Source organism: Gopherus flavomarginatus, chromosome 11 (genome assembly GCF_025201925.1).
Source record: "Gopherus flavomarginatus isolate rGopFla2 chromosome 11, rGopFla2.mat.asm, whole genome shotgun sequence".
Classification (NCBI taxonomy): domain Eukaryota; kingdom Metazoa; phylum Chordata; order Testudines; family Testudinidae; genus Gopherus; species Gopherus flavomarginatus.
In genome coordinates this window covers 50,835,532-50,852,269 of record NC_066627.1, presented here as the reverse complement: position 1 = coordinate 50,852,269, position 16,738 = coordinate 50,835,532, and the positions used below count along the sequence as shown (strand labels likewise).

Sequence of the window (16,738 nt, the reverse complement as noted above, 5' to 3'; positions counted from 1 at the left end):
GCCCTGCTCACTAGCTCCCTGACAGCACCCCAGAGTCAGAGGCACCCGTGGAGGCTCCTGGAAACATGGGGCTGCAGCAGGAAGCTCCTGGGAGCAACTTAAAGCAGAAGAGCAGAGAGGGGGAGAGAGCAGCCAGGCTCTCCAGACAGGTGCCTTCCTCACCCATGGCAGCTGGAGGCACGTAGAAGCTGGTCTCTGAGACAAGTGGCCGCAGCCAGCAGGAGGCATGGAGTGGATGCACAAGCTGAAAAGAAAGCAGCAGGGCTTCCTGCCGAGGTAGAGGAGGAGGCAGGTAAGGACATGCAGGATCTGCTCCTCTGGCCTTCAGATCATGGGCTCATGTCTTGGGCTTTACATTAACAGCCCCAATTCTTGCAGGTCAGCTACCCCATGAAGGTTACATTGGCACCAGCCAGCATTTGCCTCCTTCCATTCAACTGTGCTTGCTCTAGCCTCCTCAGGATCACACACCCCTCCCAAGCACAGCCTCAGCTTCAGCATGCCAGTCAGCAATATGGATCTAACAAGGTCAGCTGCTTCCCAAGCACCCCACCCCCCATGACCAGGGATGGCTCTGCAACACTGCCTCAGTTTCCCTATTAAGCAGTCCCAATAAAGAAACTCCACAAAGCCAGGTCAGTGCTGGACACATGGCTTCCGCTCCAGCAAAGCCACAAAACAAAGTTAACCCCTTCCAGGGTAACAGGACTCCACTTAAAATGTCCCAGCAAACAAAACATTCTTCTGCCCTGCATGGACTTTTCTTTAGCCCACCCTCTGGGCATCCTTCTCAGCTACTTTCTGGGCCACCTCTCAGTCTCTCCCCTGCTCTGCAGGCTTGTTCCCCTGGATTACCTTCTCCTGAGCCCTGGCTCAGCAGCTCTTACAGGAGGGCACCAACCTACTACCCACTTCCTGTGACTCCACCCCCACACTGAGCTCACACTCAGGCCTTTTATAAGAGCCAAGTGTTTATTAAAGCACCAGCTGACTCCCTTTAGCCCCACCCGCTGAGGCTGGGAAGCAGCTAATTAATTATAGCCGAGGTGGGGCTAGCCCTAGGTCCCCTTCAAGGGGCCAGTCACCCTGGGACAGGATGTTAAATCTGGCACAGAGAGCAGGAGCTGAGTAGTAGTGGCAGGCTGGGTCCCATCAGAGAAGCTTGGCATGAAGGCTGTGTCCCCATGTGGAGCTGAATGATCTCATCTCTCCCTGAAGTCATGAGGTCCCCAGGACATTCAGCATCTGGCAGGATCACACCTTGAGGTGGGGAAGGGAAAGCTTAAGCATCAGCCGAGGGAGATGAACAATTCTTGGTCTCCACCAGTGGCTGGCACCTGCTGCATGCAAGGGTTAATTCCCAGTGCAACGCATAGACAGTTACGCAGTGCCCTGCAGAAGGTCCTGAAAAGATGCCAAAATCTCTCTCTCGCTTGCTAGCATGTTGGACTCTGAGCTCCCAGCCCCGTGGCCTGTGGAGAAAAGCTCTTAGCAGCGACTCCCGCACTGAGTGAAGCCTCTCGACGTAACGCGAGAACAAAAGGCCATTTTTCCGGCACAGTCTCATTCTCAAGTGGTGGCTCGGGATAGAGCCCTTAGGAGTTGCTTTAATGGCCTAATTTTCTTATTTCCCAGCCCGCCGCTCTTTGTGAGATAGTTACAAGTCGCTCCTGCTGAGAGTCACAAAAGGACCTTCAGAGCATTGGCAACCGAACAAAACATTAGTGTCAGCAAATAATGTGATTTTAATAGTTCAATTCCAGTTTCATTATGTGCCAATTACTGTGGTGTGCCGGCCCGGGACCCTGCAGCCAGACTCCCCGGCTCCAACTGGTTTGTTTGCATTAGTGTAAAAGGGAGGGTTTGATATGCAGCACTGAAGGAGCCGCTAATTCTAGCATTTTGTGCCGCCCACAACTCACTGCTCCCTCGCAGACAAGAGATGCTTCCTCCACCAGGCCCCAAGCTGGCAAAGTCTTAGCCACATGCTATAGTTAAGCACATGTGCAGGTCCTGGGATCTCAGGGCCCACGGTGTGTCTGGGCAAGGGAGTAAACTGGGCAAAGTCCTCTTGTATTCCTTGAGATCCCCTCTCTAGTGCAGGAGTCCAAGGTCAGTTCACACCATCAAAGGGATTTGAACACCCCAGCCACAACGGTGGCTTTTCCTCAGGGAAAAGCAAGGGCCCATTTTTGAGCCACGTGTGAATATGTTTGCTGCACGCTTCTGAAAGCCCCTGACCCGACTGTCCTGATGGAGAACTGGGGGGTTTTAAGCATAAAATACAAATAAATAACACTCAACCCACCTTTAACTACATTTAGCATTTTTCCTCTTCACAGCACTTTACAAACCCTAACACCCACAGAAGGTAGCTGGGGAAACTGAGGCACAAAGCGCTGCCATGCCTTGCCCAAGGCCACAGAGGGAGACTGTCCCAGGAGTTCCTGGTTCAGCCCACACGTCTCTCTCTCTGCAAATGCCAGCTACACAATCTGCTGTTTCAGCATTTGAAAGCTCAGCACGGGGAAGCCCCACTGGTCTTTTGCCTCTCAATCCCCAGCTATCTCCTGCGCGATGTGAGGAGTGGAAAGGAAAGCCGGGGGCGCCTGGCAGAGCAGGAGAATGCTGACAGGGCATGAGCTCAGCTCACTGCATTGGGCTCTGGCAAGGACAAGGAGCTGGACACCATCTGTTCCCAATCTACCAAGCCCATTGTAACGCAAAGGACAAGTGTTAAAACTGGCTACCAAGCTGCACTTTTCTCAGCTCCCGCTTCCTGTGCCAGATCCTCCTCCGTCCCCTTCCCCCGATCTTCAGTCAGAACAACTGCAACACAACCTCCTGAAAAGACTCAGGACTGGCCCCTAGTCTCACTCACTCAGGTGTAAATCAGGAGTAACTGCACCGAAAGCAATGAAGGGATGCTGGCGTAAAAGTAGCTGACACAAGATCAGACGCAGACCCTTGGCTTTTCAGGTAGAACAACCAGCCCAAGCCCCAGCACTCCAGCTCTGTGCTGTTCTTTGTCACCTTGCACCAAAACTGCTTGTTGGAATTCTGCTTCAGGCGCTATTCCGAGTGCTGATGACAGAGGCAAGGGCTGGAAGGAGGGTGTGGCTGGAGGAGCCAGTGACTTGGTCCCGTATCTCCAAAGCAGGATCAGGTTTGGGGTCCCAAATAAATCTTTTAAAAGCCCGTTTCCCGAGCATTGAGCAGAGCCCACCATGCTGCAGTCCAGCAGACAGGCAGGAGCTGAGTACTTCCTTCTCTGGATCAGCAGTGAAATCCCCGTTGCATCCATTGTCCACATCACTCACAACCTTGTTAAGAACAGAGGTAGAGGCTGCTGCAGCTGCTGCTTGGAGAAGAATGGTGACCAACACGAATGTATCAGTTATACACCGCCTGTGACTGCACTTTGTCACTGCTGCAAGCAGCAGTTACATCTGCCCAGCATGCTGCTGTGATGAACTGGGAATACTGTGTTGGTGCCTCAGTGTCCCCATGGCAGTTCTTAAGTATCTGGCAGAGCAAAGGGCCAGTGCACCTAAATGCCTGACACTCTGTCTCCTAGCAACTGATGGCCTGGGCCCCTCCCCTGCAAAGATGCCAGCTGAAGGTGTTGGAGACAAAGAGATCAGGTGACCTCCTGGCCTGGGAAAGGGCTCCCCAAGGGGAAGTAGAACTGGGGGGAATCGGGAGGCAGCTGGTGGTGCCCCAGGAATCCACAGGGTTCTTCCCGTTCGAGCTGCTGGATGGGAGGAGATTGAGGGGACCCCTGAACCTGAAGAGGGAGGATTGGATGAAGAAAGGGGAAGACCCCCTTGGGGGATCTCTTCCCTGAGGTGGGAGACAATCTCCCCATCAGGTGTTCCCCATTCAGAGTCACTGGGAAAGCAGCCCAGAACCTGGAGAGAGAGGTCAGGAACATGCTGGCTTTAGATGGGATCCAGCCGTTTTACAGCCCATGGGTCTCACCTGTGGGCTGATCCCCAAGGGAGACAGGAAGATCTGGTTTTATGGGGGCTATCAGAAGCTTAAAGCCATCACAGTGTCCGATGCCGACCCCATGCCTAGGCCTGGGGAGATTCTAGACAAGCAGAGGGTGATGGAGAACTTGGCCCTGGCAGACACTGATATCGTGTGCATCTTTAGCCAGACCTGGGAGGAACAGGTGTCCCAGGTGAAGAGGGGGCTGGGCTGCCTCAAGGAGGTGGGACTGACGGTAAAAGCTGGAAAGTGCAAGGGGGGACGGCAGAGGTGTTGTGTCTGGGCCACAAAGTGGGAAGCAGCTGCCCAAGCCCAGAGCTGGCAAAGGCCAAGATGGGGGCTCTTAACCAAGGGACCCCAAATCGCAGACCAGAGGGCTGGGAAAAGACCCAATCCCAGCTTGAACCCCAGGGGTACTGGGGTGGCAAAGGGTGTGGGCTGCATAAACCTTCCCACATGCGGCCTGCAAGTGCCATCAAGCACACCTGACCTAAGGGAGGGCGTGAGACTGGACTGTCCTGGTGTAACTCACACCAAGGGATGGGAGAGATGCTGGGGCATCCATGGGAAAGTTGGTGGGTTCGAACTTCCCCAGGTCACTGGCTGGAGTGACCTCGCTCAGTTCGGTCTCGAAGGGGGGAGAGATGTGACGAACTGGGAATACTGTGTTGGTGCTTAAGTGTCCCCATGGCAGTTCTTAAGTATCTGGCAGAGCAAAGGGCCAGTGCACCTAAATGCCTGGCACTCTGTCTCCTAGCAACTGATGGCCTGGGCCCCTCCTCTGCAAAGGTGCCAGCTGAAGGTGTTGGAGACAAAGGGATCAGGTGACCTCCTGGCCCGGGAAAGGGGCTGAGGAGAGAGGAGGGGCTGGGAGGGGTTGTTAGTCTGGAGCTGGCTGGGGACGAGGAGTGAAGTGCAGACGTGGGGTCTGGCTCACTGCCCCCCAGAATGGACCCAGCCGAGGGGTCCGGTTCGCTGTATCTACAAGCTCTGTTTTAGACCCTGTTCCTGTCATCGAATAAACCTCTGTTTTACTGGCTGGCTGAGAGTCATGTCTGACTGCAAAGTGGGGGTGCAGAACCTGGTGGCTTCCCCAGGACCCCGCTGGGGTGGACTCGCTGTGGGAAGCGCACGGAGGGGCAGAGGATGCTGAATGCTCCAAGGAGAGACCCAGGAGGTGAAGACGTGTGAGCTTCTTGCCCTGAACAAGTCTGCTCCAAGGGAGAGGAGGCTCCCCAAGTCCTGACTGGCTTGGTGGGGAGCAGTTCCAGAGCATCGCCCGGTGACTCCGTGACAGCTGCCCAATCAAGGGTGGCTCCAGGCCCCAGCACGACAAGCGTGTGCTTGGGGCAGCATGCCGCCGGAGGCACTCTGCCGGTCGCTGGGAGGGCAGCAGGTAGGCAGCCTTCGGCGGCATGCCTGCGGAGGGTCGGCCGGTCCTGCGGTTTCAGTGGACCGGCAGAGCACCCCCGTGGCATGCCGTCGTGCTTGGGGCGGCGAAATGTCAAGAGCCGCCCCTGTGCCCAATTCACGATTCACAGGGCTCACTTCATACTTTGTGATTCCTCCCTCCTCTTCTCCCCCAGGGGGAGCTGGGGGTGTTTCCCAGTAGATCCACATAGCCACAGATCTACCAGCCATTCCTCAGGAGTTCAGCTCTCATTGTGAGGGACATAGTATAAATACATAGATGGACAAAAGTGGTGTCCTTGCCCCTCCCCTGCTCCGCCACTGCCATGCTCCCAGGCCTGCTCCCTGATCAGGTACACGCAGACCCCCTGGAACACAGCTCTGTGGTGGAGATCCCTCCATTCTTAGCCCAGCGGGCAGCAGAGCCGCCCCAGTTCTGCTGCGTTCAGGGCCTCCCCGTGGTTCCATCAGGGCCTGAGGGTCCAGCCCTTTGCCTTCTATCACCAACTAAATGGCCAAGAAAGAAAGTCACTCTATAACGTTACTGATTTGGGACTGAATAACTGAGTCGCATGTCCAACCTAAGGGTGAGCAGGCCAGACAGACTCAGAGCCGCCGGGGGCTGATCGTGACCCATATGCTTAGTCATGCCTAGTGACTAGACCACGTATAGAGGTGATGGTGTCTGCTGCAGCCTCTGAGCCAACTGACCCTATTACAATCAATGGCAAAATTCCCATTGACTGCAATGGGGCCAGGTGTTCGGGCTCGTGCTTTTAGAGCCAAAGGCCTCAGGTTGAATCCTTGCAGATGATGTGGTCTGGGGCACTGTTAGACACGTAACTCCGGCCTTTGCACTGGTGCTTTTCCATGTGCTGGCTGAGTGCTTAGTACACCAAAGAGAGCCAGAAATGCTTTCTAAGGCAGGTCTACACTCCAAACTCTGATCGGCACAAGTTACATCAGTGCACAGCTGCCGCAGTCTGGATATTGCTGGGGCGCGTCCATGCTGCACATACACACCGGGAGTGCTTCTGCTGCTGCACAGGGCAGTGCCTCATGGGGAGGTATTCCCGTGTGCAGCGTGCCACTGTCTGGGCAGAGGGCCGAGCCGTTGGCTGCTGACTTCAACCAGCCACATGCAAGGGCCATCACAAGAGCTCCTCGGGCTATATGGGTACAGGAGGCTCTGAAGAAGCATTTGGACTGTCAGCCTCAGTCATGCTCTGTGCTGGAGCATTGTCTGGGGCTGGGGCTGCTAGGAACCGTGCAGTGCTTCTTGTTGTGCATTTACACAAGTTGTCACGTGGTGCTTGCTGTACATTTACAAGCACTGGGGTGCTTTGCGTGCTGCCGGGCATTCTGCAATATGGATTGGGAACAAATAAAGATAATTCTATTCTCTGGGGAGGGGAAGGAGTGTCAGTCTGATAGCCAGCTGGCCAACTGGTCAAGCAATGGATCCACAGATTATTTTGTCCTGGTGCTTCTAGAAGGGGTCCTGGCTGGATTGTATGTTGTTGGACCTCATTCTCTCCTGACTGTCCCTTCCATTCCCCTGAGGGGTCTGTCACAGGGTATGTGCAGTGGAACAAGGTAGGGGGACCCAGGCCCACCCACCTCACCAGGTCCTGAATCAGGGCCCTAGAGGGGCCCTACAGTGTCTGGACCAGTTGTTGCCCCGCCCCCCACAAGTTATACTCCCCCGGGTCACTTTCTACCAGGCTGTGGCTCCCTCATTTGGGGCCTGGACAGAGATTTAGGTGTATCCACTTCATCTGCCCATAGGACAATGTCCCATTCTTCACAGGCTCTTGTGAGTTTCCAACTCCCAAAGGGAGAGGGGGATCTGGATCACAGTGTCTATTGTAGGCTTGACAAAGCTGTAGTCACTCCTCTCACAGCTCCAGGCATCAGCCTCACCTCCTGGTGCAGCCTGTAGCTCCTTCCCCTTGCCTGCCAGTGCTCTTTCAATCTGTCCCTCCGCCTGGAGCATGCCTTGCAGCTACTCAGGGACGGGGCCTTCCCTGCCTTGGCCTGGGTTAGCGCCGTCTCTAGACTCTATCGCTTTCTTCAACAATGGAACTTTAGTGAGCGGCCAAACATCAGAAAGAAAGAAAAAAGAGCCAAACCTCACAGGGAATGCACTAGAAACCTCTCATGTAAATTGATGGACTGGAACGTTACACTTGGAAAGGCAGCAAACAAACATTTCTGTCCATTTCAAAGCACAAATGTAGTCCCCTGTGGCCAGGCATACGCCAGCCGTGGTTCCCACAGGCCAGTGTATGTGACACTGGCGTTTTCCTTGCTGTCCCACCATGGTGGTCAGAATTCGGATGTGACCTGTGATGCCACATGGAATGTTGGGGGGGTGTAAGGACCTGCTACCAGGGAGTTCTCTAAGGACTGCAAAGGGTGGGGAGTCGGTCGGCCAGCCAGGGTCTTCAGCATTTGGGTTTGCTGCCTGAGAAGACCTCTAATATCCTGGTGCATCTGCATCTTCTTTCACTGCTGGGATTCCTGGGCCTTTCTTCTGTCTGCTCTTTCCTTCTCCATGATGTCTGTCATGGCAGCCCTTCAGACGCTTTGTCTGCGGTCCGATGTGGCCCTGGCTTGCAGGATCTCGCTGAACACATCCCCCTCAGTCGTCTTCTTGCTCCTCCTCTTCAGGGCCAGGTGTTCTGCGGGTGTGGAGGGAGCACCCCTAAAGCTTGCAGCAGCTGATAAAAACTAACAGATGCATCACAGGATTTACAGTCACTACAGAAAGGGAAAGAGAAGTTTTAAAACTTGCTTCCCTTATTCTCAGATAAGGTTGTAATAAGACATGCCACTTATCGCCACTTCAGCTTTGGGTGGGAGAAAGGAACTTTGGTTGCATGAAACAATCAAATTTCAGCCCCTATTCCATGGGTATGAGTACAGGCCAGGCACCATCTTTAAACTGAAACACCATAAGGAAAAATGTATGCCGTTATTCACCCTGGTCCCTTCCCCTTCATCTGTCTCATCTGTGCTCGGCTGGCAGGACTGGCTAGAGACTGGTGGAGTCTCAAACAGGTCCTGGCTTGTGGCATGGCTAGACCATGTGCCACATCTCCCTCCTGCTCCTAGCTGTTCCAGACAGGGTTTGTGTCTCAGGGTCCTGAGAGGTATCCACAATGGCCTGCCAGGTGCTGGTGGGGCCTCTGCCAAGGATGGCCTGCAGCTGGCTGTAAAAGTGGCAGGTCTGAGGCTCAGCATCAGATCACTGGTTGGCCACCCTGGCCCAGTGGTATGCCTGCCTCAGCTCCTGCGCTGTCCTTGTCAGACCCCTTTTGCCTGCAGCGCTGGTGCAATCTGTTCATAGATGTCCATGTTTCTGCGGCTGGTCCGTCACACAGCCTCTTCTCTCCCCACCCCGGGGCCAGGAGATCCAACTCTCCTGTCTAGGCCAGGCAGGAGCGCAGCTGGTGCGCAGAGCTGGCATGGGCATTGCATACAGCCAGGGAGAGCTGCTAAGTGTGCTCGCCATGCTGGACAATCAGGAAACGGCGTTTCAAAAATACTTGGCGGAGTTCTGGGGGGCGGCGTCTAATTTCCATGACCGCTGAGCAGTGGAGTTCAGAATTGTGATCAGAGTGGTCACTGATGCAGGGAATGGGGCATTGTGAGACAGCTGTTGGAGGACTGCTAGGTCGACGCAGGTCAAGCCGTGTCTACACTCGCACTGCGACGACCTCAGCAGTTTGGCTGGGGCTCCACATTGGTCGGGGAGGTGGGGTTTGCTGCGTGGCCTTAATGTAGAGCTTAGGACGGCTGGTGACACAGTGTAGACATGGGCACAAGAACTTCGATGGAAGGAGACTTATCTCGACCTGCGTAGTGTAGACCAGGCATCATTAGCCCCAGCTCTCACAGCATCACAGAGACTCGCGATGAAAAAGACCTAGCAGGTCATAACCCATCCAGGGCAGACTTGATCTCTGTGCTCCCCAGACAGACTCATCTCTTTGGGAAGGAACATGCCCATTTGTCTGCACAGCACACATGGCACCCCGCTGTCAGTCCCCACTGAGGAGTGGATGGGATGGACGGACACATAGACACTCAGCCGCCAAGACTGCCCCCAGAGCTGGCCCGTGGGAAATGACAAGTGCTGGGCCAGAGTGTGCTTTCTCCTTTGTGCTCTGGGGCGAGACGGGCATTGGCAAGAGGTGTGAGCAGCTGGTAGGGGGTGGGGGATTACTGCTCCGTGTCCACCAGCCTCAGTTAGTCTGAGCCCAGGGCCCGCTGTGCTAGGAGCTGTACAAACATAGTAAATTCATAATCTCTTGCACTGGAGTGCTTGCTTTTGTGGGGCTATGGAGGGCTGAGCCCTCGGGGAGGATCCTAGCAGGGAGGAGAAGTAGCTGTCAAGTACTAGGAGGAGGGGTGAACAAAGCAAAGCCCCCAACTTTGGTGCTACACACTAAGCAGTGAAAGCACAGCCCACAACTGCAGCGATGTGAGTCACAGGCTTCCAGAAGTCCACTCAGCTGAAGCATTTCAGAGCTCTCTGCTCCCCATGTCCGTAGGGCATAGGCAACCTGGATCCACAGGGAGTCCCCCTCCCAGGTCTGTGCAAGGGAGCCCAGACACCAGTGACCTTATCCTCTTGATGTAATCAAACTCACTAATTGGGCTTGTCATTGCAATGATACTGCTGCCTGCAATGCACAATGGCCCGACAGGCACACTAACCCTATGGCAGTGCCTTCCCCTCCACGCAGTCAGCAGCTGCTGTGCACAGTTCATTACTGGAACAAAGCGAAAGGGGAGGGATAAAGGAAGCACAAAATATGCACATCTGCTAATACAATCTCCAACTCTTCAAGGATTCAACAAGTGACCCTCCCCCGCCCTCTGTTTTCATTGCAGGGCACAATTATTTTCCCATCATTCTATCAGTTCCATGGATCTCATTAAAACAAGATTTCATCGCCCATCAACTTGCGAGAATGAAATGCTGATTCTTATTTGTTATGCATTTGATCATACAGTTTATGTTTCAACTCAGAAAAATATTCTCTCTTGCCCTGACGCCATGGCTAGGTTTTTATGAACCAAACACAGTAGCAGCAGCATAAGAAATAAGAAATCAATTACAAACAATCATTTAATTTAAAAAAACTGATGTTCAAGCAGAAATCTAGAGAAGGTGATTCAAGCTTATTACTGCCTTCTTCATATTAAAAACAAGCCAAGGAACACCAGTGTAAACGTTAATATAAAGGGTTTGGACAGGAGCTCGTCTCTGAAGAATGTGTGGAAAGGCTTGGTTTGTTGTCACAAGCACAGTTAGCCCTTCAGTTGCTGAAGTGTCACGTTAAACCTCGCGCCTCCACAATAAACCTGTTGAAATGCACATTCTCATTTGCAAGGATCACCCAGAGACAAGCCGCACAGCAAGTGGCCAGCTAAATACCCTCATTATTAACCTTGTTCAGAGTGATATAAATAATCCAAAACAATACCAGCATCTCCTCAGCGCCTTTGCCAGCCAGCTCTGTCCTTAACTTGTTCCAATTACTGACTCCAATTTTCAAGTGTTGAAACCAAAAAAAAAAGAAAAGAACCTAGCCCCAGTTGTAACTAAATTCATTAATCATTATCCTGAGATGAAAAAACAAGAGAGACTCACTGATCTAAAAGTAATTGATACACAGTACAATTTTCCTAAAAGGTAATTTGGGACATTATTCCGTAATCCTTTATTTAAACAAGGAGAAAATTGCTTTTCAGTTGCAGCCATTTTAATCCATTATACATCTTGCAAAGTGAAATAATTAGAAAGAGCTCCATGTGGCACAGTCTGAATGATGTCACATCAACGCATTGATTACAGGCTTTAAATCCTTCCTTTCCCACACACCCACAACGCTTCTTCAAATCCCAAGTGAGGACCCACAGCCACTGGGTGTCCCAGCTCATGTTCTGAAAAACACGTCTCCTACCCTGAAAGGCCCAGTGCACTGCCCAGGAGAAACAGGTGGGACCCAGAAGAGACAACAGGGGAGCTGGCTGATTTCAATACAAGTTGTTCTTTAATAGGCCCAGTTTATAGCCGAGAAAATGGTGTAATTAGGGAGTCGAAGGAATCCCTGCTTGTTTGAGTGGTTAGAGCAAAGGGAAACAGAAGGGCCGTGTGTTCCAAGGAGAATCCCGTGGCTAAAGGATCAGGATTAGAAGTCAGCTGATCTCCATTTCGTATCCAGCTCTGCCACAAACCTAGGCCCCAACTATGCAACTGGATCCACACAGGCAGACTCTTGCACCCAAACAAGGGTCTGCTGAAGTCACTGGGGCCTTGCTGGGGGCCATGTGGATCCAGTTTCAGGAATAGGGGCCTTTCTTTTCTGTATCATCACAGGCAAGTCACTGATCCTTGCTATCCCCCCATTTAAATGGGGATGATGATAAGATCGGACGCACGTGGAGGCCTAATGAAATGTCTCCAAAGCGCACTGAGATCCTTGGATGGAAAGTGATCTAGAAATGCCAAGTAGAGTTAATATTAATCATTCAGGAAGAGCCAGCAAATGACCTCTGAGCTATTGTGTGACCTCTGGGAAACCATGTGGCCCCACCGTGCCTCGACCAAACCACATATGAAACTGGGTAGAAGCAGAACACGACTGGGAAAACAGATGCCACATCCAGGCTAAGCTTTTCTGAGCAAAGACATTACAAGACAGAGAGAAATGAACACCAAATGCAAATACATTGTGTGATGTGCACAGACTGGAGAAGGCCGTCCCCTTGGCATGTGCACATGCTCCTATTAACGCTAATGGGAGGCAGGCAAGCATGTCAAGGGGAGAACAGACCCCAAAGGACTTTCTTTCCCTTTGATATTTCTCCATTTAGAGAAGATAGTTTTGACCTTTTGCAAGCAAAGTAGGTAGGAATTTGTAAACTGAGAAATCTCATCAGCATGAGACACGATGAAACACAGACTGATCTGGGCTGCTAATGGTGTGCTGATTGCATCCGACTGTCCCCAAACTGAGCATATCTGTGCTCTATTGGCTTAGGAAGGGCATTTAAGACTGGACAGGAAATCTGCATGCAAGGAACTGTCCCTCTTCTGACCATTCGTAATTATGGAGGCTCGGAACTGGTCGAATGTTAAGGCCAATTTCCCAGCATTTGTACACTTGCCTGCGGGTAGTCTGAATAGATTACACATGTTCACTCTCCTGCAACTGATACCGTCTCTATGGGATACCCACAAGAATGATTGTGCATGTTTATTGTGAATGGGCTGACTACAGTGGACTTTAATTGATTGCTACAGTAGCCTTAAATCAAGGTAAGCTAAACACCAGTGCTCTCTGGCAAGGACACATTATTGGGCACATCGGCAGATACAGTTTGCACCCACAAAACTTGTGCCTTCACTTTTATGCCTAATGTTCAGCTGCAGGACAAAGTGTGGCATCTGCAGCTCCAAGTACCCAACTGCAGGTTTAGGCTTGTGCTGAAATTCATTCTGCAGGTGTCAAAAATGCAGGGGCAAATTCTGTAGGCGCAAATTATTCTCACAAAAGTGAAGCTGGGCCTCAGGCCTGTAAACACATTGACTGACTATAAGTTGTGATGCACAAACGGCCCCAGTGCAACAGGGCCAGACCCAGGTCCACACTGACAAAGAAGCTCAAGGAAAAGTCTTCTCTTCACATGCACAGTTAACACAGCGATGATTCAACACCTAGAACCTGTCACATCCACCTGCACCAGATCCAGCCTCAGTAATGAGTGTAGTAAACTGCATGTAACTGGTCACGGGAGCAAGTAACAAATCCCAAGCTTAGAAAGAGACTGATCTGCAATTTGAGTCCAACATGGCCAGGAGATCAATTCTGAGAGCTGCTTAATTGGCTTAAAACCCTACCACACTATAACAGATCAGGGGGGCAGATTATATATATAAATAAAATAAACAAATGAACCAGTGACTACAATGTAATTGTAGCAGAGGCCTTCTCAAACTGGGACCCAGGGAGCACTGGTGGGCCCAGGACCACTCACTAACAGTCTGTAGACAGCTGGCTGGTCCCAAGGTGCTGGCTGTCCTCTACGTTTCCAGCTGCTACAGCACATTAAAGACAGTTTTTACACAATAGATTTCCTTAATAGCGCTTTTCTTTGTAAGCACTTGCTGCAGATGCCACGGGGCTGGGATCATGACTGGGCAGGAAGGTGGCCTGTGCAGTCATGAATGAGATGAGACAGACAATCTCACTATTAAGATGTGCTCTATACTGCAAAAGAGTTTGCAAAGCCTTATGCTACCTGATCGTGGGAAGAGTAATAGACAAACACCTCCACATGGATATGCTGAGACAAACAAGGCCACAGAATACAGAAATACAGGGTGGGAACAGCACCAAAACCTGACCCAAACTCCTCAGTTGCTAGGTCTCCCCTTTCTTTCCCAGCATTAACTTCTCTAGAAATCAGCTCCATTGCAGAGCCCTAGCTCCTTTGCATTGTGCTGTCTGTAGCTCTGTGAATCTGAAAGGGAGTGCTGACGGCTGTCTGGGGTGGAGAAAAGAAAGGGAAGCTCAATAGCCTGGCCCTGGGAAACAGACATGCCCGTAAATGATCAGCTCAGAGTTCTGGAGAGCCAGTGGAGATGCGGGCAGCAGAGCTGACCTCTTTTGAGTGTCTGACTGTGCCCTGCTCACATGGACTGTCTCTGGCCCCAGCTATTTTGGTGGGCGGCAGATGAATGAAATGCCAGAGGAAAGGGATGAAGGAAGGGGACAGGCTGGATCTGCTATGGCTCCAATGCTACCCCAGTCCTGCACATCCTATGTGACACCACTGACTTCCATGGTCGTGGGCACAGAATGGGACCCTGATCTGAGCCAAAGGCATCCTGCACCCTGCCGGATGTTCTCAGCACCTCACAGGATCAGGCCCGACAGGGAACCAAGGAGGAGCAGTTCAGTTTCTGCCTGACGTGGTGAGTGGATTAGAATGGTGCAGCACTTTAGCTGTGGACTGCTCGGCGTGGTACCTTGTCACAGCGACCAAGACACCACGTTCAACCCTTCACGAGGGGCTGGCAGCTTGGCTGGCGCCCACACACATGCATTATAAACCGGGTGTGTGTTTGCTGGGTAGGGGTGATCCTGTCAGCTGTTCGGTGCCTTCTTATCTGGTACCTGTTTCCTCATGCCATGAAAATGCTCCATAAATCTAATATCTCAAAACAGCCCCTAGCCCAGGTGCTCCCTCACCCTGCCCATTGTTGAGGTTCAGGTAAAGCACCCCCATGGGCCCTCAAAGCCTGTCTTGGTCTAGGGCTTTCTCTTCCCCCTGGCTCCGGTTTGCCCAGGTCTCTTTGCTCTTCTGGACTGGATGGGACTCACTGGAGGGAGTTTATGTAATAACCCCAAGACACACGCCTAAGGGGAAGCAGCCCCAGTCTCCGTCACCTTCCCCCAGCCGTATGCTTCAGCCTCAGGAGACCAGCCACCCCCCATTCACAGCTAATGAACTGCTGATCTTGGGGATCTGATTACAGAAGAGACCCTTTCCTGCTCCAGCACAGCTGTTCCAGACAAGCAGCTGGGGCCATATTGCACGGGGGGGAGGGGGTAGCTGAGGACAGGACTGCCTCTAAAGCTTTGGAAATTAGAAGCAGGAGAACTGGGGGTGAGGGTCTTGGAGTGGGCAGGTCCTAGGGGAAGCTGGGCAAAGGACTGCTAGGCCTGAGGGGCAGAGAGGGACCCTCACCCCACTTGCTGGCTGATGTCCTTTGAACAGTTCTGCAGCTGGACAAGTCCAAAGGCAGGCTGCAAACTCCCCATCGGGACAGAGCACGTGGTGGGGGCAGACCCCCTTCCTCCATCCTCAGGGAAATTCAGGCTACACCGAGCTCCCTTCCACTGCTCCCCAGCGCCTCTGGAGGGCCCCGACCCCCAGGCCTGGCAGCCGAGTGCCACGGGCAGTGCAAGGGAGAAAGGCAGAGTAGATCCCTGTGTCCTGGCCCCCCTTCCCCTGCCAATTCCAGGCAGGGTGGAGAAAGAGACCGGCTAACGCCCGGCCTGGGTTGGGCCGGCACACGAAGAGCCCCGTGCGTAGACACGGCTCCTTCGCCGGGCCAAGGGGGCAGATCCATCCATGCTCCCCCGGACTCCTCGCTCCGGGATGAACCGGCCGCGGTGCCTACAGAAGGAGGTCGGGAACTCACGCTCCCTTTCCACCTCCAGCTCCGGCCCTGCCCCCGCTGGATCCCCCAGGCTCTGCGCGGAGCGGGGCACGGAGCCAGGCTCCCCCCCTCCCGGGCCCGCCCCTACCTCCAGACCTGTCCCAGCTGCAGGAGGTGGATGAGGGACTGCAGGATCCAGATGCAGAGGCGGCAGCAGCCCCGGGTCCGGTAGGCGCCGGGGGCCGGGGCCGGGGCGGGGGGCGGCGAGAGGAGCGCGGAGCCGGGCCGGCCGCTGTCCTTGGTGCAGCCGCTGTCCTTGGTGCCGGCGGCGGGGGCCGGGGCCGGGGCCGCGGCCGGCCCGGGGGCTCGGGGCGCCGCGTAGTCGTAGACGAACCACCTGAAGCTGAGCAGCTGCACCACGAGCGAGGGCAGCAGCACGAAGAGCAGCGTGAGGCCGAACCACCAGAACTGGCGCCGCAGGTAGTAATCGGCCGCCAGCCACAGGTCGCTGGCCCCGTCCGAGAAGAAGACGAGCAGGGCGCACAGCACCCAGCAGCAGTCCAGCAGGCTGTAGGCGCGGGGCGCCGGCGGGGCGGCCGCCAAGGGGCCGCCCGGCCCGAGCCCCGCGCCCCCGCCGCCCCCTCGGCGGGACCCGCCCGGCAGGGAGCCCGCGCCGCCGCCCTCCGCGCCCTCCATGCGCACAGCCGAGGCCGCCCCGGCTCCATCCGACTTCGCGGCCATGTTGGAGGAGAGGAGGAGGGAGAGGGAGAGGGAGAGACTTCCGGAGGGAGGGAGGGGAGCGGAGGGCTGGGGCGGGGGGGGGGAGAGCGATGGAGGGGGCTGGAGGGAAGGGGAGGGGAAGGGGCTGCAAGGGAGGGGGTGGAGGGAGAGGAGGAGGCTGGAGGAAGGGGAGCGGGCTGCAGGGGAGGGGGCTGGAGGGAGAGGAGGGGGCTGCAGGGGAGGGGGTGGAGGGAGAGGAGGGGGCTGGAGGAAGGGGAGCGGGCTGGAGGGAGAGGAGGGGGCTGGAGGAAGGGGAGCGGGCTGCAGGGGCGGGGCTGGAGGGAGAGGAGGGGGCTGGAGGAAGGGGAGCGGGCTGCAGGGGAGGGGGTGGAGGGAGAGTAGGGGGCTGCAGAGGAGGGGGTGGAGGGA

At 54.2% G+C, this 16,738-nt stretch overlaps 1 protein-coding gene across 1 annotated transcript in view; it reads right to left on the bottom strand.

The window, feature by feature from the left end:
* Positions 1-16,330, bottom strand: part of XKR7 (XK related 7) — a 34,005-nt gene extending 17,675 nt beyond the window's left edge. The window contains exon 1 of the mRNA XM_050918299.1: positions 15,738-16,330. Coding sequence (XP_050774256.1) covers positions 15,738-16,330 — 593 coding nt within the window. The remainder of the gene's footprint in view (positions 1-15,737) is intronic.
* Between the last annotated feature and the right edge of the window lie 408 nt (positions 16,331-16,738).